At 45.8% G+C, this 25,457-nt stretch overlaps 1 protein-coding gene across 2 annotated transcripts in view; it reads left to right on the top strand.

Moving 5' to 3' along the window:
• CYP11A1 (cytochrome P450 family 11 subfamily A member 1) overlaps window positions 1-25,457 on the top strand; it is a 290,559-nt gene that overhangs the window by 198,613 nt on the left and 66,489 nt on the right. For both annotated transcript variants that reach the window (XM_078685069.1, XM_078685068.1), the window contains exon 2: window positions 3,844-3,999. Coding sequence is in view for 1 of the 2 variants with exons in the window: in XM_078685068.1 (XP_078541194.1) it covers window positions 3,844-3,999 (156 nt within the window). In the remaining variant the exon portion in view is untranslated. The remainder of the gene's footprint in view (window positions 1-3,843; window positions 4,000-25,457) is intronic.

Here is a 25,457-nt window from a genome sequence, read left to right as displayed (position 1 = left end):
TGTTAATCAACTGTCAATCGGCGGCGAAACATGCTTCAGACATAGCAGACATCATCATAAAACAAGAAATAGACTTAACAATCCTGACTGAAACATGGCTATCTGAATCCTCATCGCCAATACTAGACCTTCTAGTACCACCGCACTACAACATTTTGAGATTAGATAGACAGATAAAAACAGGAGGAGGTATTGCATGTATACATAGATCGACCCTAGAAGTTGGCCAATTTCAATCCGACCCCCTTGAATCATGCGAATACCTAGGGCTTAACATTAGAGCGACAAATAATCTGATCTGCAATCTACATGCCATATATCACCCTCCAGGAAACAATATGAACTTCATTGACCAACTGATGGAGATCATCACTGCTAACACCAACTCTGACACTAATAATATATTCTTAGGCGACTTCAACCTTCGTTGGAATGACAACAACGACAAACAGGTCAACGCCCTTAAAGAATTTTTAAATGTTCTGAATCTATCCCAAGCATGTCTTCAACCTACTCACTCAAAAGGAGCCACACTGGATTGGATTATCTCGAAGAATAAGAACATCGAAATCCTCTCCATTGAACAGTGCGACTGGTCAGATCATCACGCTATAACCTTCCGAATACCTTCACGGGAGAAAATAAAAAAGACTCAACCTACAAAAATTGAAAGATGGATTAGAGACACTAGGGATTCCAATATGGAGGTGCTATGGGAAAGTCTCAAGAGAAACTTAAACCCACCTGAAAACTTGAAAGATGTGAACGATCTAACGAACCACTATTACACCACAGTAACGGAAATAGTCAATGCCACCATACCACTCAAATTAAAAAGAGTGACGGAAAAGAATAAAAATCCATGGTTCAACGGAATACTGAATGAAGAAAGACGCAATCTGAGAAGAGCAGAAAGAAAATGGAGACAACACCCCTCCTCCACTACACTTAAAGTTCTTAGAAAAATTAGAAAGGAATACAACAAGAAGATCATCAACACAAAAAAGGAATTCATCAGAACAGAATTGGACAACGCCAAAAACAGACCTCGTAAATTGTTCGAAATCATAAAACAACAATCCAACAAGTTGACAAAATCTGTCCAAGAGATCACTAAAACTCAACTAAGTTGTGATGAATTTTCTACCTTCTTCATTAACAAAGCCAATAAGCTGGAAGAAGAACTTAAGAACGCCGCAGATAACATTGAAGATAACACGCCACCAACACTGTCTGACCGGAACCATGCAAACAAATCAACTAAAAATAAAGCACACTGGAACACCTTCAAATTATTAGATCATAAGGAGCTGGCTATCACACTTGCGACCACAAAACCCAATAACCATTATAACGACCCAATACCATTGAAATGCTTAAAAGAGATCAACCACTCTATGATCCCAATATGGACAGAGATCATAAACGCATCACTATCTCAGGGATGCCTGCCTGAAAGCTTGAAGACGGGACAAGTAGACCCGATCATCAAAAAACCCACAGCGGACCCAACAGATCCAAATAACTATCGCCCAGTGACCAACATCCCTTTTCTTGCTAAACTCATAGAGAAATGTGTACAAAATCAATTGAGTAAACACATCGACAACTTCGCTTTGCTAGATGACTGCCAATCTGGATTCAGAGCAAACCATAGCACTGAAACGGCAATCCTACATATTGTCGATGATGCCCTTCAAGCTCTAGATCGCAACCAATCCTGTCTACTCATCCTGCTAGACTTGTCATCTGCATTTGACACGGTTAACGACGAAAAATTATTGATCAGACTTCACGACAGGATGGGAATCTCTGGCACAGTACTGAAATGGTTCGAATCATTTTTAATGAACAGAACTCAGAGATTCTTAGTAAATCAAGCACTATCTCCATCTTGTCCCAATACAATCGGAGTACCGCAAGGATCCACCTTATCTCCGTCACTGTTTAACTTATACATCGAACCTCTCACAGAAATTCTACGGAACTCGAAAATAGCCTTTCACATGTATGCAGATGACACGCAACTTTACATCAAGATTGCTAGCTTGGAAGATATAACCACAATGAACGACGCCCTCAAAATATCGCTAAAATGGTTAACTCACAACCATCTCAAGCTCAACGCCGACAAAACAGAATTCTTACTCATTACACCACAAAAAAAACATCCCTTAGTGAAAGAATGGTGTAAATTGATTACTGCATTAAATTGCATCCCAACCCTTGTAGACTCTGCGAAATCTCTCGGAATCACATTGGATGAGAACCTGGATATGAAAACACATATCAAATCCATGGCAAAAAACGCCCGCTTCCATTTGAACTATCTAAGGAAGATGAAATCCTTTTTAACGGAGACAGACTTGAAACTAGCTGTGCAATCTCTGGTTGTCTCTAGGATAGAATATGGATGCACTACACTTGCTGGCCTTTCAAAAATCTCAACAGCTCCACTAAAAGCTTGCCTCAATTCAGCAGCAAGGCTTATTACAGGATCTAGGAAATTTGATCATATCTCGCCTCACCTGAAGGCCTTAAACTGGCTACCGTACGAAGCTAGAGTACAGATGAAAATGGCATGTATCACTCATAAAGCGATTCATCACAACACTCCTAAATATCTAACCCACAAAATAGAAATATCAGGAAGAAACAGACTTGTCAGGAGTGCCAATTATCTACTCTTGAAACCTCCTATCTTTAAAAAGAAAAAAACTTATGAGAGAACTTTCTCAGGTGTAGCTCCCAGGATATGGAACGCCCTTCCGGCAAATATCAGAAAAATAACAAACACGATAACATTCAAGAAAGAAATCAAGAACCATCTTATGAGCAAGTTCCTTCCATAACAAGACAAACTCTACCGAAGACGTGCCGCTGATTATGACATTATACCCTATATGGAAGCAGGATGTGACTGACTGATCCGCAAAGAAATATCACCTCAGCTCATTGTAACTTAAAGTTCAATTAAGTCCATCCAGTTAGCATTTTCCATTTACAGACTTGGACGATCCTATTGTTTTATGTATTATATATATTGTAACCCAGACCATATGATGTTAAGCGCTCTGATACCCACGGGTCTTGTTCGCGCTATAGAAAACTGTAAAATAAATAAATAAATAAATAAAATAACTAAATAAGTCAATAAAAAATTAAATCATCATACTTAGTCTTCTTCTTCTGTGTTGGTTGTCTTTCCTTCCTTGTTTTCTTTATGCATAAGTAGACCTACAATCTAGTTCTTCGAGGTCATTGTTCCAATTGTAGTTACAAAAAAGTGTATATTTGGGGCGAGCATATGCATGTTTAAAGTCTAGTTTAATCGTTCCAAAATAACTTGGCCAAAAAGTCTTAGATTGACAGAGCATACGTGTAATTTGACCTTGTAAGTATATCTTAAAGTCTTGGCCTTTCTGTTAGCCAGCTAATGAGAACAGGACTCTGCATGGATAAATCTGTCAGATGAGAACAGTCTCTAAGTCGGGTTTTACCACATTACAAGCGTGATTCTTGTTCTATATCGGAAAGGAATTTAGAGCCACCAATGTTTAATGAATCATGTTGCAAAGAATCAAAAAAAATAAAGCCAATTCACTCCTCTTTGATTGAGGAAAAAAACAGGGTTTGAGTCAAAGGGGTTCTTTGTCACTTAACTGCAACTTAGGAATGGTTTAAGCCTACATTTTCAAGAGCAAATTAGATTTACAGAAGAGTGTTTTGTGAATAGGGCCCTATTTAACCTGGTCTTTGTTGTGACATTTGTTCCCTCAAAAATTATTGCTGCTTATATATGTAAGTTTTTTTTTGTCTCACACCATCCCCTTATTTTTTCAGGGAGAAGATTGGCCACCATGAGAGCGTGTACATCATTCAGCCAGAAGATGCGGCTGCACTTTTTAAAGTAGAAGGCAGATTCCCTGAGAGGCTAAACATACCCTCCTGGGTGGCCTACAGGGACTTCCGCAAAAAGAATTATGGTGTCCTTCTGAAGTAAGTGCTGGGTTTGTTCTCTGGTATGGGCAAAGCATAACATTCCCACACAACTGAAAACTGTGCTATGCTAATGGCAGATTGTAATGGCATATTTTGTGGTATACTAATGCCTAATATCAATGACAAAAATAAAGCATCCAAAGTCAGCCTTGACCCGAGAAAACTAGTGCATTTCCAGCCAAATCCAAAAAACTCTCAAATCAGTCCTACCTCATCCTTCTTGTATCAGAATGAGGCTATTCACTACTCCTTTAGAAACAAACCAATAGCAACATAACATCTCTCTAGCCAGTCGTATGCAACCAATGCTTAATTTGAGCCCATAGTTCCAGGTGGTTCCCACCGGCACTCAAGAGAAGGAAAAAGATATAATAGGGAAGAGAAATGGTGGAAGACAGTAACAAAACAAGAAAAGTGGCAACACACAGATAAGAGGCATTAGGCATTAGGTGGAATCAAGACTGCACAGCTTTGGTATTTGGAACCCCCGCTATTTGATAGCAGCGACTGCGACATTCAAGCAACATTTTGGAACCCAGCACTTACTCATTTACAAATTAAGTACTGTTACACAGCCAAGTGTAAAACAAGCCTGCCACTGTCTAACATCCTAGCCAATAGCTAACATAATACAGCTCAATTTAAGCTCAACGCCACAGAACAACAAACCTGGATAATTTATTCCAACACAACGGAAGCCAATTTTATAAAAGCAGAAAGTGAAACCTAACATGAAGGCAAACTTGGCTCAATCCAATCACTAACAATGAATGCATCTTAAGATCAGGGTAATACTACATCAACCCAACAAAACCAAAATAAAGCTAGTCTAAACTCAGTGAAAAACAACCCTGAACCAAACGAAAGCAATCAAAGCTAAATCTCTGGGAGTATACACAAACTATGGCAATATGTAAAATAAACAGACTCCAGTTTAACAAGGACTGGGTCTGGATGACTCAATAGCAAAACAATACATACCAACTTAAACCTAGTCCAAGCAAAACAAACACAGTTAAAATTAACCTTTTTCCACAAGAAAATACATTAGCCCAACCAAATGCAAATGAAAACACCCAACCTCAATCATAAGTAATCATGAATAAGTCACTGACCGCTGCCTGCATAAGCAGGGTTGGATGAATGGTAACTACCTTTGGATCATCATGAACTGCCATGCTATTCATTCTTGTAGCATAGCCAGGAAAACAAAGCCAAGCAGATTGTGTGGCAGATGCAAGCTGTATGTGAGATAAGGTTTGAGAAAGGGAGGAGAGAGCCTAAAGCATAGGTGCAAGGCAGGGCATGGCGCCATATACTCAAATTAAGGTGCTTGGATCCCATGCTAATATTTGCCTTATATAATCATCGCTGGCAGGGGTCAGCAGTGCTCTACTAGAACAGAGGCGAGGGCACTCTAAGCCCATATCATTCTATCCAAGCTTCCAACCTACCTTCATACTTAGAACTGCATTGATACTTCTGAACAGGAGAATCAACGGCAGACCAGGGTGCATGACTCCATGCACCTGCCGAAACTCTTTGCGATTTTTAAATTCCAGGTTTTTTTCTTTTTATCTCTGAACTTTCCCAAAGGGTGTGGGCGCACACGACCCTAGAGAATCTGCATTACAGGGGTACACCCAAACAGTGAATAAGAAAGGACGGTCTCAGAAATGGGAGTTCGAGATAAGAAATGAGAAAAGCATGAAGGCACAATATAGAAATGGTAAACTTGCAGATGCCGCAGTAAATCGATTAAATTACATAGAAAACATTTGCCATGAAGCCTATCAAAAGCAGAATAATACTAAATAATGGTAAAATATCAGAGAAATGCTGGGTCTTGAGCGTGCCACAAAATAAGTAAGAAATCTGACAAAATCCCTGGAGCCTCAGGAAAGCTCTCAAAAAGTTCTGGCAAACCCCCAGATTTAGGGATTTTAATAGTTTCTGTTGCATAGAAATTGCAGGAACTGCAAAATTAGCATGGGATGATCATTGCTCCAACAAATCACACTTCCACATATTAAACCATCACATAACCCAGTAATCTTTGTAGTAACCAGTACATGAATAATGATTCGTCCCTTCTGACCCATGTGCAGATGTCGAAACACCCTAGGCACATAAACAACAGAAAACCATTGTGAGTGAATGTAATATACAGCCTGATTCATCAATCTCCCGTTTTGCGAGCCCCTAATAGCGATTCATAACGAATCGCTATTAAGGACTTGCAAAACGGGATTCATGTAGGAATTGCATAAAGAAATGCGATTCCTACACATTCCTTATTTGCGATTAGCAATTAGCTAATCGCAAATAAGATAGCGATTTAAAGGGTGCCAGGGGTGTCCAAAGGACACCCTGTAGCACCCCTTAAATGCAAATTGAAACAGGTGTTGCGCACACACATGTCCAAAGGACATGTGTGTGTGCAACATGCAACTTAGAAAAATGCTTTTAAAAGCATTTTTCTAAGTTTTCGCTATTTACCACGAGGTTTGACCTCGCGGTAAATAGCGGGCCGAAATTGCGAATTCGCAATATTTAAATGGATGATGAATTGCATTTAAGGAATCTCAAATAGAGATTCCTTAAATGTAATTCCTCGCAAAATAGCGAAATCGCTATTACCGATTTTTGCATTTGGGATGATGAATCCCAAATGCAAAAATAGCGCTCGCAAAGGGCCAGATTCTCAGAATCTGGCCCTTTGCGAGCCGATTTCGGCTTGATGAATCAGGCTGATAGTGTTCTGGCAGGAAAGTCCTTGGATATTGTAGCAAAAGGCTTTCCAGTAGTGAGGTTTTTGAGAACAGTGTCATTCAGAAATAACAATCCACATCTTGTCGAATGTAGTGCCTGGTGAGAAATATGAACATAGAATGAATATCATGCCACCATCATAGATGGCATTGAGGCCTAACAGAGGCCTAGTTAGCTTAAACCAGAAACACACACTTTAACTCATTGTGATGATTTTGTTTCAATTGCATTAGTTCCATGTCGGTTTACCATGTGAATCAAGATGCAGAGCACCTGATATTATTGCACATTTTAGTTTAAATCTCCAAAAGCTCTTCAGTTTCTCCTCTCTGATGATTTGATCATCGCTAATACCAAACAAACAAACTATTTACTATATAGAATGCATCACTTTGTCTGTTGTCTCTCGATTCTTCCACCATCTTAAGTTGATCATAATATTATTCTTTGACATCTTCCAGTTCTATTTCTTTTCCTCTTAGACATCGTTGGCTCCTTCTTCTTGCACTCACAAATAAGACCCTTTTTAGAAATGATTAATTCAAAGAATTTAAACAAAAGCAACAAAACTATCGCACAAATTAGCACAATGATAACAGGGGTTAGTATAATATGCAGCATTCCTCCATCAAGCCATTAACCCATTCAATGACCTTTCTAAAGCCCTTTCCAACCTCACCAAACCAGCTACCCAATGATTCCCATAAAAGCCATACTAAGAAATATTAGTGATGTCATTAACATTTGTTAATAAGCTTACTGTTATCCAGGATGAAGGTACAGCACTATTTACCTTTAGAACCCACAGAGTCTGCCCTTCTTTGAAAATAGGATATCTAGTGCAAGGCGGTTCTGCATGATCGTGACTGGCATTGCAATTAATTTATTATTTATCTGGGATAATGCTCTGCCAGTGTTAGAAGAAAGACAATCTACACGCATAGATAATCTTTACATCATTCATACCCACTCCATTAGATGAAATCATAGCATTTATTACATATAACAGAATATGCCCAAATCCATGCTTTACCTTTTTCAATCTCATCTCATTTACATGGTAAAGCTTCGGGAATCAGAAATCAAAGTATCAACTTCCTAACTAAAAACCCTCCATCGACAACAAAACTCCTTTCACACTTTATCTCTCCAACAAACTCAATTCTCTGATTTTCAAATTGGATGCTTGTACCGTAATCAAGATCTTCTCCCCCGCTCTGTCACCACACACCGTCTTTTGTCACCACTTTTTTTGTCTTCTTTTATTTTTGCTCTGAGCTCTATGGATGCACAACGGGATTCAAGCACATTTCACAGCAGTGTTAATCACAAACACAGCTTGTTATATCCCCTATCACCATTGTTCCAAATACATTTTAAGAACATGCTTCTTGATTAGGATTTAGTCACTTAATTGTGGTGCATGGTACTGGATTTATTTTTTCTACGATGTTGTCAAATTCACCTGATAGACAAATTTCACCTAACAAGCCAGGCTTTTGCAGTAATGCAACACAATGCCATCAGTTATTGACACAAGTGCTGCTGAAGAGACATTTGGGATTCGCATAGCTCTGCCCATAAGAACATTATAAGGAGAGCCACCTGTTTTTTTTATTTGTAATACTTCTAAAGCTCCCGAGTACAAGAAAAGGAGCATCAGACCATTTCAGATTTGTTGAGGTACTCATTTTGACCACTCTGGTTTTGATTGTGCTATTCAACTTTTCAGCAACAATTGCCTCTGGTCAAATAAGTACAGTAGAACCTTTGCTCTCTCAGTAGAGCAGCACACAATAACTTTAGGACCTCATTTATTTAAGTGAGTTTCTGTCAAGGCGTAGATTCCTCAGAGCTTGCACAATGCCAGGAGGGTCCACCTCCAGGCAGCTCTAACTCTGATTTGTCGTAATAACACAGAGTATTAGAGTGGCCAGGTGTAGAAAGGTTGTTGGGAAAGGAACAGCGGGGAAGGAGATCTGCAATAGAAATATAACATGCATCAAACAGTGAACAATATGTAGACTAGCAATTCTCTGTTAAAATATGTGAACACATAAAATCACCTGTCTACCCCTACTGTAGGATCTCAGGATTGTAAAGAGAAATACTGTGCACTCCTTTCCAAACTTGTTAATGTGTTCTGTTAGATGTGCTGGACCTGCCACGCAACTTTGTACAAAGTCTCAAAGGAGAGAAAGTTCCTTGTCAAAAGTCCAAATGTTCCAAAAATTAGCTTTGAATGTTCATAATATTAGAGTTACACTTGGAGGCATCAAAAGTCTAGAGACATGAGCTATTGTCAATGTTCTCACAAAAAATTAGGAAAACGTTTCCTTTTTCAAGCGAAATATCCAAAATAGTCTTACCCAGATTCAGAAGAATCGAGTCAGGAGGCTATTTACTGCTCTGAAAGTAAACTGCATTGCCGCTTTAACTGCCCGGAGATGTTCAGCCACTTTTGGTTGCCGGAAACCGTAATAAGCTGCTTGCTTCGGCGATGCAGAGGAATAGTGAGCATGTTGCCTGCGTCTACAGTCTTGTTTTCGTCTGTCATATTCCTTCTGACAGTGGTGAGTTTTTGGATACCGAGGCAGTACCCTCATTACTCCTCATTCATTTTGAATTTTTTTTGTAGTCGTTTAGGTTGTCTTATTAATGTGTGACGCTTTGTCACAGTTGAGGTTGTATCACAGGGTCAGCTCTGTGATGGGCCGCATGTAGCAGTCAATTGAGTTTGCAGAACATGTTGCCTTGGGCAAGGTTCTCTTTTATAGAGGTACCACACCCAAGGACATGGGAGCGTGCAGAGCGTAATGACGATTCTAGGAGGAGGCATGGCCCATCGGAAATATCGTCCCGAGACAAAGACCACAATGCAGGGAAATGTCACAATGAGCAAAGCGTGTATCCTGCACTTTTATGAAGAATGTATCCAAAGTATGTGCATCCATCACAAGGCGCATTTACTGCATAACATGACATGGCATAGATAATCTATTTATCCTAAGGACAATGCGCAACTGATATAAAATACACTTTCAAAAGAGCGCGCGCATGAAATAAAAGGAGGCATGCATTCAGGTAACACAACGCAAGCGTTGACAAATGAAATAAACAACGTATCTAATGTGTTTGATAACATTGCCACCAATATGGGGCGGGGCCAGCAGCATGCCGAGCTAGACGTGTAGCCCGGGAGCTCCCGGCCGGCTAATGCAAGATCCGACGATAAATATGGGATGTAACCACTCCAACACACATGTCAAGGTGTAGCTAAGGCCCCCGAGACTGGTGCGCGATCCGGGGGACCCCCCGAACAACTGGAGCCGTGTTCTTAGAGCCCAGCTGGCCGGCTGCTGCGATCACTGAGAGAGCAAGATGGCGGCACCGGCGCTGCTCTAGAGCCGGAGAGGTGGAGAAGACAGGAGATTGACCAGCGGCAGTCACCGACGACTCCTGCGACCCCCGAGAGCCGCTGCGGAGGCGGTGGTGAGACTGACCAGCGTTCTCTCCGGTGCGGGCGGTGCCTCCACTCGGTGTCACTTCACCAACATGGCGGCGTGAAGCGGAAAAGGCACCCGGGAGCTAGCAGCAGGGAGGCGAGGCAGACACCGCAGCGGATCCTGCACGGAGCCGACGACCTGACAGAACTGCCTCCTGTGGGGATCGAAACCGCAGGTGAGAGGCCGCAACTGAGGGCTGCCCTTTACCAAGATGGCGGCATAGGCATTCGGCGAGCCGCCTGGACCGACTGGGGACCCCCGCCGATAACGGAGAGGGAAGAGCTGACCGTAGGGGGCCCCGCGTGGCAACGGAGGAGACCACGAGACGAGGGGCGGTCCCCAGATCGCTACGTTACCGGCCGCCCTTTACCAGCATGGCGGCGCGGTGAAGAAGAGTAGCCAACACACGGGGAAAACGCACAAAGGCACCAGGGGGCCGGACCGAGGTGAGACGCCCACGGCAGTGGTAGAACAGGGGGCAGCTAGGAGCAGGAAGCCGCGTGAGTGTCCGAAGGAGCGTGCCAAGGAGCCCCCAACAGCAGGAGTGTTAGAGTGGGTGATAGGACAGGGGAGAGCTGAGACAAAAGACCCACGCTGCGCTGGCCACGTCAAGTGCTGTATGACTGTGAGGGACGTCAAATCCCTAATCACTAATGCCCCGTGGACCCCGTGCACCTGAATGAGTAGCACCCCACCACAAGGAGCAATAGGTTGAGCTCTACCGGACGGAAACCGGAAGGAAGTGGTGTCACACCAGATCACGACCCGGATTTGGACCAGACCTTTGTGGAGCATTTGAAACCACGGACGGGGGACACGGGCCGGCAGTGGGTGCGCCCCGGAGTGGCACTGACCCTCGAGAACAAGCTGCAGCGCAGCAGGGGCATTGACACCTGGCAGCGCCAACGGGTCAGGAGGGTGGCATCGAGAGGTGGGACGTGGCACTCCTAGTAGAAACTGGGCCCGGCTGGCCACCGTGAGAGCAGAGTACCAGACACTACGGTTCCCAGAGCACCGCTTGTAACTGTGTCGAGGCGCAGGTGCGCCATTGCCCTGAGGCGGCCGAACATGGGGAAAAAAGACACACTGCCTAAACCCCTGAAGCAAGGTCCAATGGATAACTTCGCGACATCACGCCCGGGGAAGGAGAACCCCAACGCAGCGCCAGAGGGGCCAATAGACACAAATAGGCTACTGGCAGCGATTCAAGCCTCGAGATCCGACATCCAGGAATCCCGAGCGGCCTTAGAAGTTAAAATTGGAGAGGTGGGGTTGGAGGTCACTCTCCTGCGACAAGACTTCAGAAACTTGTCGGCTAGAGTCACAGAGACGGAAACACGAATTGGGGAGGCGGAAGACTCGCTCACCACTCTTCGGAAGGATATGGTGGAGCTCCAAGCCTCGCATAGACAGCTGTTGTGGAAGGTGGACAATGCCGAGAACAGGGCCCGCCGCAACAACCTAAGCTTTGTGGGATTTAGAGAAGGAATCGAGGGAAATAACATGGCGGCGTTCCTCCACACATGGCTGTCTACTACCTTCCCAGCGGCAAAATTCTCTACATGTTTTGTAATCGAGAGGGCGCACAGAGCACTGCTAGCTAAGCCACCGGAGGGGGCGAGACCTAGACCAGTTATCGCACGCTTTCTCAATTTTGCTGACAGGGATTTGATACTGCGGGAAGCACGAAAACTGAGAGAGATTCGATTGGAGAACACAAGCATCATGATCTTCCCGGATTACAGCCAAGAGGTGCAGAAACAGAGACGCTCCTTTGATACGGTAAAGGCGAAACTCAGGTCCATGAATATCACCTTCATGCTGCTTTTCCCGGCCAAACTTAAAGTCATCTATAAAGACAAATCTGTATTCTTTAACCACCCTGAGGACGCATGGCAGTGGCTCGAGGAGCGGCCAATCCTCAACAGCAGAGAAGCGGCGGGACGTGAGGAAATGGACAGGTCACTAAGGGAGAAAGCACCGTGGGGCCTTCCTAAACCCCAAAGACGGAGATCCCGGAGACTACATTCCCGCACTCCGGGGACTCCGTACCATGCACACACCTCAACGAGGATGAGGAGAGGACGATCGGAGTCGCCAGGGCAATCATCGACAGCGGGCTCTAGCAGGCAGAATATCCATCAACATGTACGTTCGGAAGGGGAAGAGGTAGAAGACCCAGGCGGTGGGGCATCGGAAGCCGAGGTGGATGAGCGTGCTGAGGAACAGGACTCGATGCATCCACTGGTAAAGGAGATACGCCAACTAGAACGAGACTCCTCTGGCAAGACTAGCGAGACTGATACAGCTACACAAGATTCGCATCATGACTGTTGATGGAGTGGGTATCCAGAGACTACGGCTGGGGAGACCGGAGACACGCAAGTTGACGCTCTCCCTTCTTGTTGTCTATAAGTATCTACTTGGTTTGTGTTTTTTGAGTGGGTTTGTTCGCCCATTTGGGCGCAGAACTTGGACCAATAACCCAACCGCTTTCCACTTTGGGGGGAAGGGTGAGGGGTAGTTGACCAATGGGGGGGCAAGGGTGGGCGACAGACCGGCTCCCGCTGAAAGCTCCGTCCCATGTTGGGCGGAGTCTGGAAGGGGAGGGTGGTGGGGAGGAGGGGGTAACCAGGGGATGCAAAGTTATATCAAGTTGGGGAGGGGAAGAGCAAAGTTGGGGGGAGGGATCAGTGGGAGGTGAGCTGCAGACATACACTTCGACACACCGATCCATACATCCATCACCAACACCAACGGTAGATGAGAATCGACACTCGCAAGGGCAGGTACATTAGCGGCACCGCAAGGGGTGGACAATAGAGTCTCCATCCTAACATGGAACGTGAACGGCCTGGGGTCAAAAATTAAAAGGGGATTGGTGAATGCTTACCTTAAGAGAATGACTCCGGACCTCATCCTATTGCAAGAAACACACCTTAGAGGGGATAAGTGTGCATTCATAGCTAGGGGCAGATACAAGGTCTTGGCACACGCAGGTTATACCTCGGACTCCAGAGGAGTAGCGATCCTAATCAAAAAATCATCCCCGTTCTGCACCACACGCACATGGAGTGACCCTCAAGGAACATATGTGGGAGTGCAAGGGACGTGGAGGAGACAAAGGTACACTATAGTCTCGGTTTACGCGCCTCCGAAGCTACAAGCACGCACCCTCAAGGCACTCACGTCCAGTCTCTTAGACACAGCGGACACCAGGCAAATAGTGGGGGGCGACTTCAACGATGTGATGTCGGAACTACAAGATCGCACGGGGACACCACGTAGAGGGGGAACGCAGACTGCCCTGTCACAACTGATGACTACAATGGGACTCACTGACGTGTGGCGATGGCGCCATCCTACACAGAACGCCTATTCATTCTACTCCGGGGCACATAGGGTCTTCTCCAGACTAGACTATATTTTCGTAGCTAGGCAATATCTCACAGCTGACGATGAAGTAGAATACAAAGCGAGGGGAATATCGGACCACTCACCCCTGTATGCAAAGGTGGGAGGAGGAAGGGGGAGGAGAGGTGCTGAATGGCGTCTGGCGGCATGGGACCTTCAGACACCGGAGATCGCGCGTGGCATTTGGGCGGACATCAAGGTGTATATAGCGGAGAATGAAGGTTCAGTTACTTCTGGGGTCACCTTCTGGGAGGCGATTAAACCAGTGCTGCGAGATAGTATACAGAGGAGGCTGGGGGAGGAGAGACGGAAGCAACAAGCAGATGTAGCAGACATGGAAGCCACGATTTTGTCGCTGGAAAAGGAATATCAGGCATGCAAGGGGGAGGGGACTCTGCGACACCTGCTAGACACACAAAGGAAATATAGAGAGGTGGTATCGAATGAGGCGAAGACACAATCCCTGGCAACTCTCCACCGTCTCTACGATGTGGGGGATAAATCGGGTAGGCTACTGGCATGGCTGAGTAGGAAGGAGAGAGCCAAAAGATGGGTGGAGCAAATTAAAGATGCGGATGGGGGAATGATATGCAAGGATGGGGAGATAGCAGAGGCTTTCGCGGCCCACTACCAACGCTTCAATGAAGCCAGGGCCCTGGGGGACATAGACGTGGCATTACACTACATGGAACAGACTGAGGTGCCAACGCTGTCGTCCGAAACCTGCACGGCACTGGAAGCGGATATCACGTTGGATGAGATATCGGAAGCTATAGCCAAATTGAAAACGGGTAAGACGCCGGGACCGAATGACGCGACACCTTAAAACTCTCTTCACCGAGTCGTACCAGGAGGGGGTCCTGCCACCAGACCTCGCACTAGCCACCATTGTGCCGATATATAAGGAGGGCAAACCTAAGGAGGACTGTGCCTTCTATCGCCCCATCTCTCTCCTCAACATGGAGGTGAAGATTATAGCTACCATTCTAGCTACTCGCTTGAGATTGGTAGTCCCAGACCTCATCCACATGGACCAATCGGGTTTTCTGCCAGATAGAGCAACCAAATTAAACCTCAGACGCACACACAACTGGCTGCAGGAAGTCAAAGACAGGAGTGAACCCCACTGGTTCCTCTCGCTCGACGCCGAAAAAGCGTTCGACGCGGTGCACTGGCCATTTCTCATGGCAGCGCTTCAACGATTTGGTTTCGGCCCTAAATTTCGGGGGTGGATACAGCTCCTATACACGACCCCGAGAGCGCGAGTGAGAGTAAATGGGATGTTATCCCGTGAATTTCGAGTTGAGAGGGGCACGCGCCAGGGGTGTCCGTTATCCCCCCTGCTATTCACCCTAACCATCGAAATCCTGGCACTGCACATAAGACGGAACCCTGATATTCATGGCTTTTCGAGAGAGGCCTCGGCTACGGAGCAAGAAAAAATATCACTCTATGCCGACGATGTACTACTGTACATCACTAAACCCGACATTACGGTGCCGGAGTTGTTTAGGGAACTGGACAACTTTGGAGCGAGAGCAGGCCACAACATCAACTGGCATAAGTCTGTTGTATACGATCCACAGGGGAAGGAGGAGTGGGGGACCCTGCCCGAGAAACTGGTTACTACTGCCGCAGGCTTCCAATACCTGGGCATATATATCACCCTAGACAGGAAAGTCTCCTTTTCCAAAAATATAGAACGGATTATGGGAGATGCAGTGGCGGACATGAATAGATGGAAACAGCTGCCGCTCACCCTTCTGGGTCGGGCGGCAATGTACAAAATGATTACCCTACCTAAGTTCCTCTACGCACTGCAGAATGAATACTACCCACTCCCGACCGCGACAATTCCGAAGATTCACGCGGATCTTCCTACCTTCTTATGGCTAGGAAAGCAGCCGCGGATAGCTCTGCAGACGCTCCATAGACATCAATACAGTGGGGGGATCTCGCTTCCCAACCTGGAAGCCTACTATTGGGCGGAACACCTTACTCCGATAAACGAGTGGATCCATGCACCTGCGGATCACCCAACATATGCACTCGAAAGATACAAAATGTCACCCAAGAGCATACTATACTATCTGTATGGGGGCGGGGCGAGGAAGTCGCTTCTACCGGCGACTGTGATCACACTGAGAGCCTGGCTCACTGCTACGAAACGAATGGGGTGGAAGGCGAGACCCTCTAGACAAACCCTCTAGACAAACACCGTTGTGGAACTGCCACTGGCTAACAGAACTATCTAAGCTGCGGGGCATTCGAAGGTGGGACGACATCGGCATATCGAGTATAGGGGATGTGATTTCCAGGGGAGAACTGAAATCCTTCCAGGCATAACGAACTGAGTTTGGGCTGCATCACACACAAATGTTTAAATATACACAGTTGAGACATGCTTGGAGGGCCCAAAACATCACGCTCACGGATATGCCGGAGTACGCTCCGCTGGAGGGTAGACTCCTCCAGGAACAGATAACATGCCAGGTGGTCTCCCTCACATACAAAACGCTGACTAATAACACGCTGGGTGACCTGTCCAAACTTAGGGGCAAATGGGAGGTGGACGTGGGGGTCATGGAAGATCTGGATTGGGAGATTGTCCTCATGCACCCCCGGGAAGTAGCAATTAAATCACGGCTGCGCCTCATTCAGTTAAATGTACTTCACAGAACGTACTTTGATAGAACACGGCTTCTTAAAATGGGGAAAATAAGTGACCCGGCCTGCCTTCGGTGCCGTCAGCAACAGGGGAATTTCTACCACACTATATGGGCATGTGCGAACATACAAACCTATTGGTCACACATTTTCACTGAACTGGGGGAAGTCCTGGGGGTAGAATTGTCGCCGGAGCCTAAGCTAGCTCTGCTGGGCATGACGACCGAGGTGGATCTGCCCCGCCCACTGCTCATTTTCCTGGTACTAGCACTGGTTGTGGCAAAGAGAGACATAGCAAAGTACTGGGGGGCCACAGAGACGCCAGACATTGAGGAATGGAGACGAGGGCTGGACCTTTATATGGCGGCAGAAAGAGTGACATACAAGGCGAGAGGTTGCCCCAAAAAGTTCCGCAGAGTATGGGCCAAGTGGAGGCACTACCATGGACTGGAGGGAGGGCAGTGAGGAAACGCACCAGAGGCGAGGGGGGTTGCGAGAGCGCTAGTGTAATTTGGAGCGGAGAAGGAAGGGTAATACACCCATTGGTGAGTACCTGGAAGGCTGGAGCGAGATGCGAGTACACATAACTCGACAGACTGGGGTAAGGGGTGGTGGGTGTCGGGACGGGGGTAGATAAGCTGCACACTAATGTACATGGGTGCCCGGAAACCTTACTGTGAATGCAGCCGGAGGGGTGAGAAGTGGCTCATCGCATAACTGTAACAGCGTTTTTCAGGTCAAAAGTACAATGGGGGGGTGGGGGGGATGGTTGGGGGTTTAAAAAGGAACAAAACAAAAAAGAAAAAAAGCAGAAGTTTTTACTGGATTTTGAATGTCTGGACTGGCTCTGAAATATATGCTTTCACATGCAATCTCCATTTGCCGCCCGACCTCCGGGGTGTGGGCTGAACGGCCGTGTAATACTGTGATAATCGTACACATCTTTTCCAACTTTGGTTCGGCTGCAGTACTCCTTATAGGCCGGTATTTCCTGTGTCTTCTGCAATAAAAATAAATTTATTAAAAAAAAAACATTGCCACCAATATTGAGCCATAGGCATGCGCTGTGCATTTTGCCACACACGGTCCGTGAGCATGTGTGCTTGAGCCCCTAGAGCCGCAGCTCAAAATCATGACAGTTTCTCAGCCTGTCTCAATAAAAATACACACTAAAAAATGAGGTTTTTACTCTCTTCAAAAGAGTTGGCTGCAGTCATGCTGTGGCTACTTCTGGTTGGATAGGCCTCCCCCTATTTAGAGAACAGGTGGACATTCATGAGAACATACCAAAGCCCAATAAATATAGACATCTACCTAAATGCTGCCTTTCATCTAGTAAATGGACCTGCGTATTTGCCCATAAGAATCTTGCCAACTAATGTATGTCTGCCTTGATTAACTCTCTGGCCAGTAATGTATCTTTGACATAAATCTTCATCTACACTTTTGAACTTTATTGTGTTGCCAGTATTTCTCGAACAATCTGCCCATACCACCTCTCTGTCTCCATCTGTCTGCGTGTGTAAATGCCTAGCCATATTTTGAAGCCAGAATCAACATACTGGTAATCTGCAGTTACTCATAAATCTCTTTACATGGAGCTAATTCCCATCTTTTCTTTTCATCCTCTGGTGCTATGTTCTGCAAGTGTCTGACTTCATTCAGTGTTCTTTATATTGGATTTAACAAAAAACAACTCACATTATTTACATCACCAGGTTTCACATCAATTTCACAATATTCTGATTCCTGTTTTTGCTTCTGCTCATTTGGTTTGATTTTTACATTTCCAAGAGCTCAGTATTTTGAATCCTGTAGTTACTACCCATGGTAATCATGTAATCATCAGACTTATGGGTGACACATTTCACTAACAATTTCTCTCTAGATTGTTGAATAGCCCTCCATAGTTCCAGAATATATGGCCCTTTTCGGATAGGATTTCCAGAGGATACCACGAAGCCCCTTTGTGACCTTAACTGACTAAAATCAAGTACTACTCCAAATCCATACAGGCTGTCTGTCCAGATTTCTCATTCAGAGTTTTTCTGACAAACAAAAATTGGCTCTTGTCAGGGTGATTAATTCTGCTACAATGATACATTCATGGACGGGATCTTCAACATCAACTCCATTTCTGTTTGGAACCAGAAGCAATTCTGCAGAAGTCATAGTGTTGCATCTTTTGATTAAAATATTCAGTGAGCGATGCTTTACAAAAAATTGGGTTATTGGTTGAGGGTGGAAGCCCCACTCAGGCAACAACCACAATCCTTGTCAGGGTGAAGCACCAAAGCCAATACATTAACCTGTGCTTAACCCTCTGGTGGTTTGACACAAAGCAGTCAGGTCTAACTTGGAGACAAAGTGTAAAGTTGTTATGCAGCACACAAATGGTAATAAAGTGGAAGCAACAACACAAAATAAATCCCAAACCAACTTAGAAAAACAGAGTACATGTTCATTAAATAAAGTGATACCAGAACAACAAAAATCCAGTCAGTAGAACCGTACATATGCAATTTAAAGATTTAGGTACATATAGTGCCTAAAAGCACAAAGTGACACTTTCAGTACTCTAATCATGCTAGACTGGGGCAAGTCACCATAATTGAATGCAGGCCTGATACAGAGATCAGGTTGGTCCCACTGTAAAAATGTACTTTCTCAGAGTCCGGTGTGAAGAGTTCCGTTCCAGGTTGAGGAGGCCATGAGCAGCATGGAGAGTGTCACAGATGCACTTTGATGTAGCATGAAGAGCAGGCCTGACGTCACAGATGATCATCACTAGCACAAAGATCTAGTCGGGTGTCTCAGATAGTCATTGGTAGAGCTTTGCATTAACGTCACCGTTAGCTGTTGTTGCTGTAACGAGAAGTGCAGATCTTGCATTGCCGGTCTTCACTAGCGATCACTGTACGGTAACTAGACAAAATATCGAGTAAAAATTATAGAATGGACAGAATATTGAAGTCAAAATATAGAATGCACATAATATCGAATGGACATAATATAGTGGTTAATAATATCGAAATGCAGGTAAGTCATCTCGACTGTCAAAATATTGAAGTACATAATATAGACATTAAAATATATCGAATTTTTAATAATATTGAATTTTTTTAAGTGTGTTGCATGTTAGTATAGGTGTTAAAAGGGTATATTATTTTTGTAATGTATGTGTATTTTTTTCAGTAATACATCTCTTTATTGACAGATTATAGCATAAAGATGAAACACATATACCAACATAGCCCCCAACACTCATGGCATGGCAAACCACAAGGCCTAAAAAAAAAACACAGGGCAATGCCGCACTGTGAAAAGAGGTCCGGTGGTGGGCGTATTGTATGTGCAAAAAATCAACATTGGATATAAAAAAAACAAGAGCAACCAAAGCCCCCAAATACCCACCCCAACCCTCCTCAACCCACCCTCCTCCCACGTTCCAAGTCCACTACTCATACCGTCCCAGCGCCCATTCCCACTAACCTATTTCCGGCTGTTCCACATCAGAGAGACGCAATAAGCGCAAGTAGCGAGAACAAGTAACCTCTCGAAACTCCCAGGCCAGCAAAGACAGGAAGGGTGCCACAACTCTGAATACTTAGCACCCTCTCCTGCCAGCGTCAAGGACAGCTTCTCCATAGCCAACACATGCCACAAGCGATGGAGCCAACCCTGAAATGTAGGAACATGTGCAGTGCGCCAATGGGAGAAATTTTTTTGCATGGCAGCGCCCAGAGCAATAGCTATCAGGCGACCCCTTCGGGAGCGCAGCGGAAAGTGACTGGGTTTGGCAAGCCTAACAAAACATAGGAAGGGAATCGTGATACCTCTGTGTCAAAATGTGCATCAACCTCATCTAAAATCTGTTTCCAATACTCTCGAAGATGGATAGAATCCCAGAGCAAGTGTACTAATGTGCCCACCTCACCACACCCCCACCAGCATGTTGCCTCTCTAGAGCAATCCATCTCATCGAGCCGCTCAGGGGTATAGTACCAGTAGGTTGCAACCTTGGTGAGTGTGTCCGTGAGCCCCTGTGATATGTTGAGCTCTGTAGTAGAAACCCTCCCATTCTTTATGGCTAAGTACCCATCCCAGCTCCTTCTCCCAGCGTGTCTACCCGGCGCTATAAATATGTGTATACTTAGCTTGCAGCATCCGGTATAGGACCGAAATACGTTTTTTGTCGGAGTTACGTGTGCTCAACCAATGTTCATACGGTAGTAGCTGTCTATCAGCCGTGGGACGGACATGTTCGTTAAGTGCCCAGTGGCGAGCCTGGAAATATCTAAGTCTCTCCGACTCCGGCAAACCATATGTCTGCTGAAAAGAAGAAAATGACATGACACCATCTTCTGCGTATAAGTGATATAGGAACCGACACCCAGCAGGTCGCCATCTCGCGAAGGCCACAGAATCCAATCCCGCGGAAAAGTCAGGGTTATCCATCAAAGGTGTAAGAGGCGATTGGAAGGAAAAAAAGAGGCATACAAATTGGAGGGCCTCTGCTGCTTACGAAGAAAGGGAATCTCTTGGAGCGGCCGACCTGCCACCGATTGGTCTTGGAAAAGCCAATGTTTTTCAGATTCCCATTTACTCCACTCCACCAACAGGCGCAGTTGGGCAACTTGGAAGTAGAGGAGCAGATCTGGGAAGCCAAGCCCCCCCGCCTCCGGAGGGAGTGTCGCCAGGCGCAACTTTAGTCGCGGTTTCCTGCCCTTCCATATAAACTGGGCCAGCTCAGACTGCATCTGTTTGATCCAACCCACAGGTGGTCGCAGGGGTATAGTGTGGAACAAATATAGAATCTGAGGGAGGATTGTCATCTTTACCGGTGCTACTTTACCCAACCAAGACAAGGAGTAGTGCCTCCACCTAGCCAGCTCCCGCCTGATTTTCTGACGTAGCCGAGAATGATTAATGCTAACCATAGCCCGGAGTGTGGGAGCCAACTGGATCCCCAAATACGGGATCGCCTCAGTCGTCCACTGAAAAGGGAACGATCCCTGCAAAAACTCCTGCGTGGGCCCCTCTAAGGACAGATCTAAGGCCATGGACTTGCTCATGTTAACCTTAAAACATGCCGCCTGTGCAAAGGCCTCCAGGTCCTCAAAACATGCAGGCAGCGACTCCCTCGGGTGAGACAAAAAGATTAAAACAGACTGATGGTGTGGACATAGCCTCCAAACTTAATTCCCTGAACCCTCAGGTTAAGGCGCAGCCGCTGTGCCAGCGGTTCCATGTACAGAGCGAACAGGAGAGGCGACAGTGGGCACCCCTGCCTCGTGCCATGCTCTATAGCAAACCGGGGGGGAAGTACAACCATTAACTCGAACTGCTGCGGTTGGAAATTTATAGCAATTCATAACGTAGGTACGAAACTTCTCCCCTATCCCCGCCTTTTCCAAAACTCGTTCCAGGTAGGGCCAATGAACCCGATCAAACGCCTTCTCAGCATCAATCGCCAGCAGCATAAACTCCCCCCTCATACATGTGGCTTTCTCCACCAGGTGTAGGGCCCTCTTGGTATTATCAGTTTCAGTTTCAGTTTTTAACGTCTTTATTTCGAAGTTTTTCTTCATAAAAGACATGCATATAAAATACATACTCAAAACACACAACCAATATGTACAGGTTTATACAAACAATTAAGATTTTCCTCCAAAAGTCTTGTTTAAAAAAACAGTTAAATAACATAGAAAGACGTTTATGTCAATGCTATTACAAATATGAAGAGTCAATTCAGGAATACTTCCCAAGAAAAATAAGTTAACAAGTTTACAAGTTTGACACTCAGCTATTGGCTCTACAGAATTACATATAATATAAGTTGAAGAAGACATAAGCCCAATCTATAGGAGCCTTTTCCTTGCTTAAGAACGTACTACATAGAAACCACAATACTGGTTAAGTAAAAACGTAAACTTGACCCTTAATAACAGCTATTCAAGCATTACAGTGTTTATAAAATGAGTCATATCTATGAACAGCTGGTGAGCTAATACCACCCCTTTCAGGCAGATAATTTTGTGCTACTTTAGATCTTAGTAAGGGAAAGTATGGGGTGCACGGATAAAAATCATATATATCCCAAATGGAGATGGGGCCATCACCTTCGTGTGGCTGGCAGGATCGTAAGTAGGGGACGATGTTTCTGTTCCTAAATTTAACAAGGATTAGGTCCCCAGGAATGTCCTTTGGTAGAGACCCTAACCAGCCCACCCTTCTAACACTCAGGATACCACCATCCATATTGGGTAGCAGGGGTCTATTTTTAGCTAACCAGAAAATGACCTTATATAATAGGTCCTGATAACTCTCGGATTTCCTGTGAGCGGGAACTGGTACTCCTGAAAGAACAAGCACAAAGGGGGCGGCTTCCGGGGGTAGGTCTATACGTGCTGTTCTGTTTGGCTCTGCTCTAATAGCGGAGTAATTTGTTAACAAAGGTTTGGGGGCAATTTTAGTAACCAGTGGGGGTTGACTCTTAGGAGGCTGTCTTTCAATCGGGACATTTTTTGTGTTAAACAAAGGTTTATGCGTGGTTTTAATAGCAATTGGAGGTAACATGCTGGGAGCTGAGATAGTTTTTATTGTGTCAATTAACGTAAGCACTTCAGATGTAGTTAGTGGAATGGAGCAATTGGGTGTTGCCATGTTTATAACATGTGAAGAGTTGGCTTTAATAGCAGACTCTATACTTGTCAGCCTATCCCCTAAAGCGGTGATTCGTTCTAGCAAGGGTGCTATTAAAGAATTTAACAACAGTTCGAGCTGGGGCAGTAGTTGCAATAGAGGTGATGTTACTTTATCATCCAAACATTCACCAACCCCCCTGGGTGTGATGGAGTTTATAACAGGCGATGGGGGATCGATACAGCGTTTTTGTATTTTTGGTTGGAGTTCGTATTCACTTGCCCCTTCGTATTTCCTTTTCACGCTTTGGCCCGGCAACAGAGCAGTAGCCTGGATGTTATCCTCAATAGGTGGTAGGGAAAGTTCACCAGGTCTGTCAGGGGGAGTGTTGATGCTAAGTCCTTTCACGGGGGAGGGGGATATTACTGGAATAAACTTAGTACCGCACAGTGCATTTAATTCCTCCCAGTAGGACAAGTTTGGCAAACAAACGGGGGTATGTCACGGGGATAGCATTTGGCGATGATCATCATGATTTGTTTCGCAGATAGAGGTGGGAGATGCATAGCTCAGAATAAGCGTTTCCATTCTCTCGCTATAGTATAGAAGGTTGGTATGCCCCCTTATGTAACACTAAAAGTAAGGTCTGTTCAAAATTAGTGACAGTGAAGGAGAAGCCAGGAAGTCCATGGATAGTCTTGTGAATGGTATGCAGTACTATACCTTCTTTAGATGTGAAGCCAAGAGAGCTGGCCCGTCCCGGCCACCTCGTGCCTCTGAGGGCCACAGAGGGCCCGCCCTTTGCCCGGGCTTCGCCCCGGCTATGTCCCGCGCGCGTCCCGCGTCGCGGAAGTATGCGCGAGATTAAATCTCTGGAAGAGGGGGCGGGAACGCCGAGGGAAGAGGCAGCAGCTGTGACTCGCCGAGCCTGCTGGTCCTCGCAGTCCCTCGGCGTGTGGTACACTTCGTCTCCTTTTCTTCTCAAGACAGCTCACAGGGTCCGATTCTGAAAGCGCTTGCAATGCGCAAAGATCCCAAGTCCTTCACCCCGGCAGCAACCCACAGTGAGCGGCACCCCTCTTGGTATTATCAGAGGTCTGGTGTTCCGAGATAAATCCCGCTTGATCTGGGTCAACCAAGCCGTCCATGTGAGGCGCAAGTCGGGCTGCCAGAATACTCGTATATAATTTGATATCAACGTTTAAGAGAGATAGCGGGCGAGACGCCCCGCATTGCGAGCGATCCTTTCCTGGCTTAGGAACAACAGCAATAGTAGCATCTAGAAGGTCCCTGGGAATCGCACCTGGCTTTGAGAATGAGTTAAAAAGAGCCGTAAGGAGAGGAGAAACCTTTACAAAGAACGTCTTATAAAAACTCGCGGGGAAACCATCTGGCCCTGACGTTTTTACCAGCTTGAGGCGGGAGATAGCTGCAATGACTTCCTCTGGCCCGATGTCACGCTCCAATTGGTCTGCTTGCTCTTTTGTGAGGGCTGGAAGGGGAATAGAGTCGAGGAAGGACTCCCCAAAAGATACCTCGATAGGGGATTCAGCATAAAGGTCGGCATAAACGTCGCTAAAGGCCGCGGCAATGTCAGCATCCTCCGTGACACGCCCGCCCCCCTACTGAAGAATCTCCTGCATGGTCTGGCGCTGCCGAACTTTGCACAGCTTGAGACCTAAAAAGCACCCCCACCAATCCCCACCAGTGTAATATGCGTGCTTCAGCCTCAGGGCCGCGTATTCTGCCCGGTCCTGATCTATGGCCATCAATTGTTGTCGCACTGCCTTAAGCTGCCGCTAAACTCGAGGAGCCCCGTACATTGATGCATTTGCTCCAACTCATGTGTCTGCTGTGTGAGTTCCTCCCTTTTACGCGCACACTCAACATTATCAGCCGCTGCAATTGCAATAAACTCGCCCCGCAATACCGCTTTCAGTGCTGCCCATTGTGTCGCTAGTGTAGTGTCTGTATTACTATTGTGTGTGACGTAATCAGCCAGAACTCGCTGGAGTCGTGCAACTACCTACTTGTGATGTTACAATGTTTCCCGTAATCGCCAGTGTTGTGTCACGCGTGTAGTAGGCGGGAGGGTAAGAACTACGGATACCGGCGCGTGATCCGAAAGAGATGTGGTCCCAATGTCAACAGCAGTCATGAGCGCCTGCAACGAGGGGGAAGTTAATAAATAATCCAAGCAAGTATATGATGTTTTATGGGCATTAGAATAGTAGGAGTATTCCTGACTCCGGGGGTGAGAGCAACGCCACAGGTCCACCCAACCTACCTCGCGCAATCGGGCGAGTCCCCCGTGGTGAGAGCACCTGACTGGGAAACACGCTGACATGACCTATCTTAAATGTTGTCGAAAACTAGATTAAGATCCCCACCTAGCAGAACATGTCGGTCCATTGTACTAGTAGACTCAGTAATAGCGAGATGGAAAAACCT

The sequence above is a fragment of the Lissotriton helveticus genome, chromosome 3_2 (genome assembly GCF_964261635.1).
Source record: "Lissotriton helveticus chromosome 3_2, aLisHel1.1, whole genome shotgun sequence".
Taxonomy (NCBI): domain Eukaryota; kingdom Metazoa; phylum Chordata; class Amphibia; order Caudata; family Salamandridae; genus Lissotriton; species Lissotriton helveticus.
Note: the sequence above shows the minus strand (reverse complement) of the source record. Positions and strands in the feature narration are given on the sequence as shown.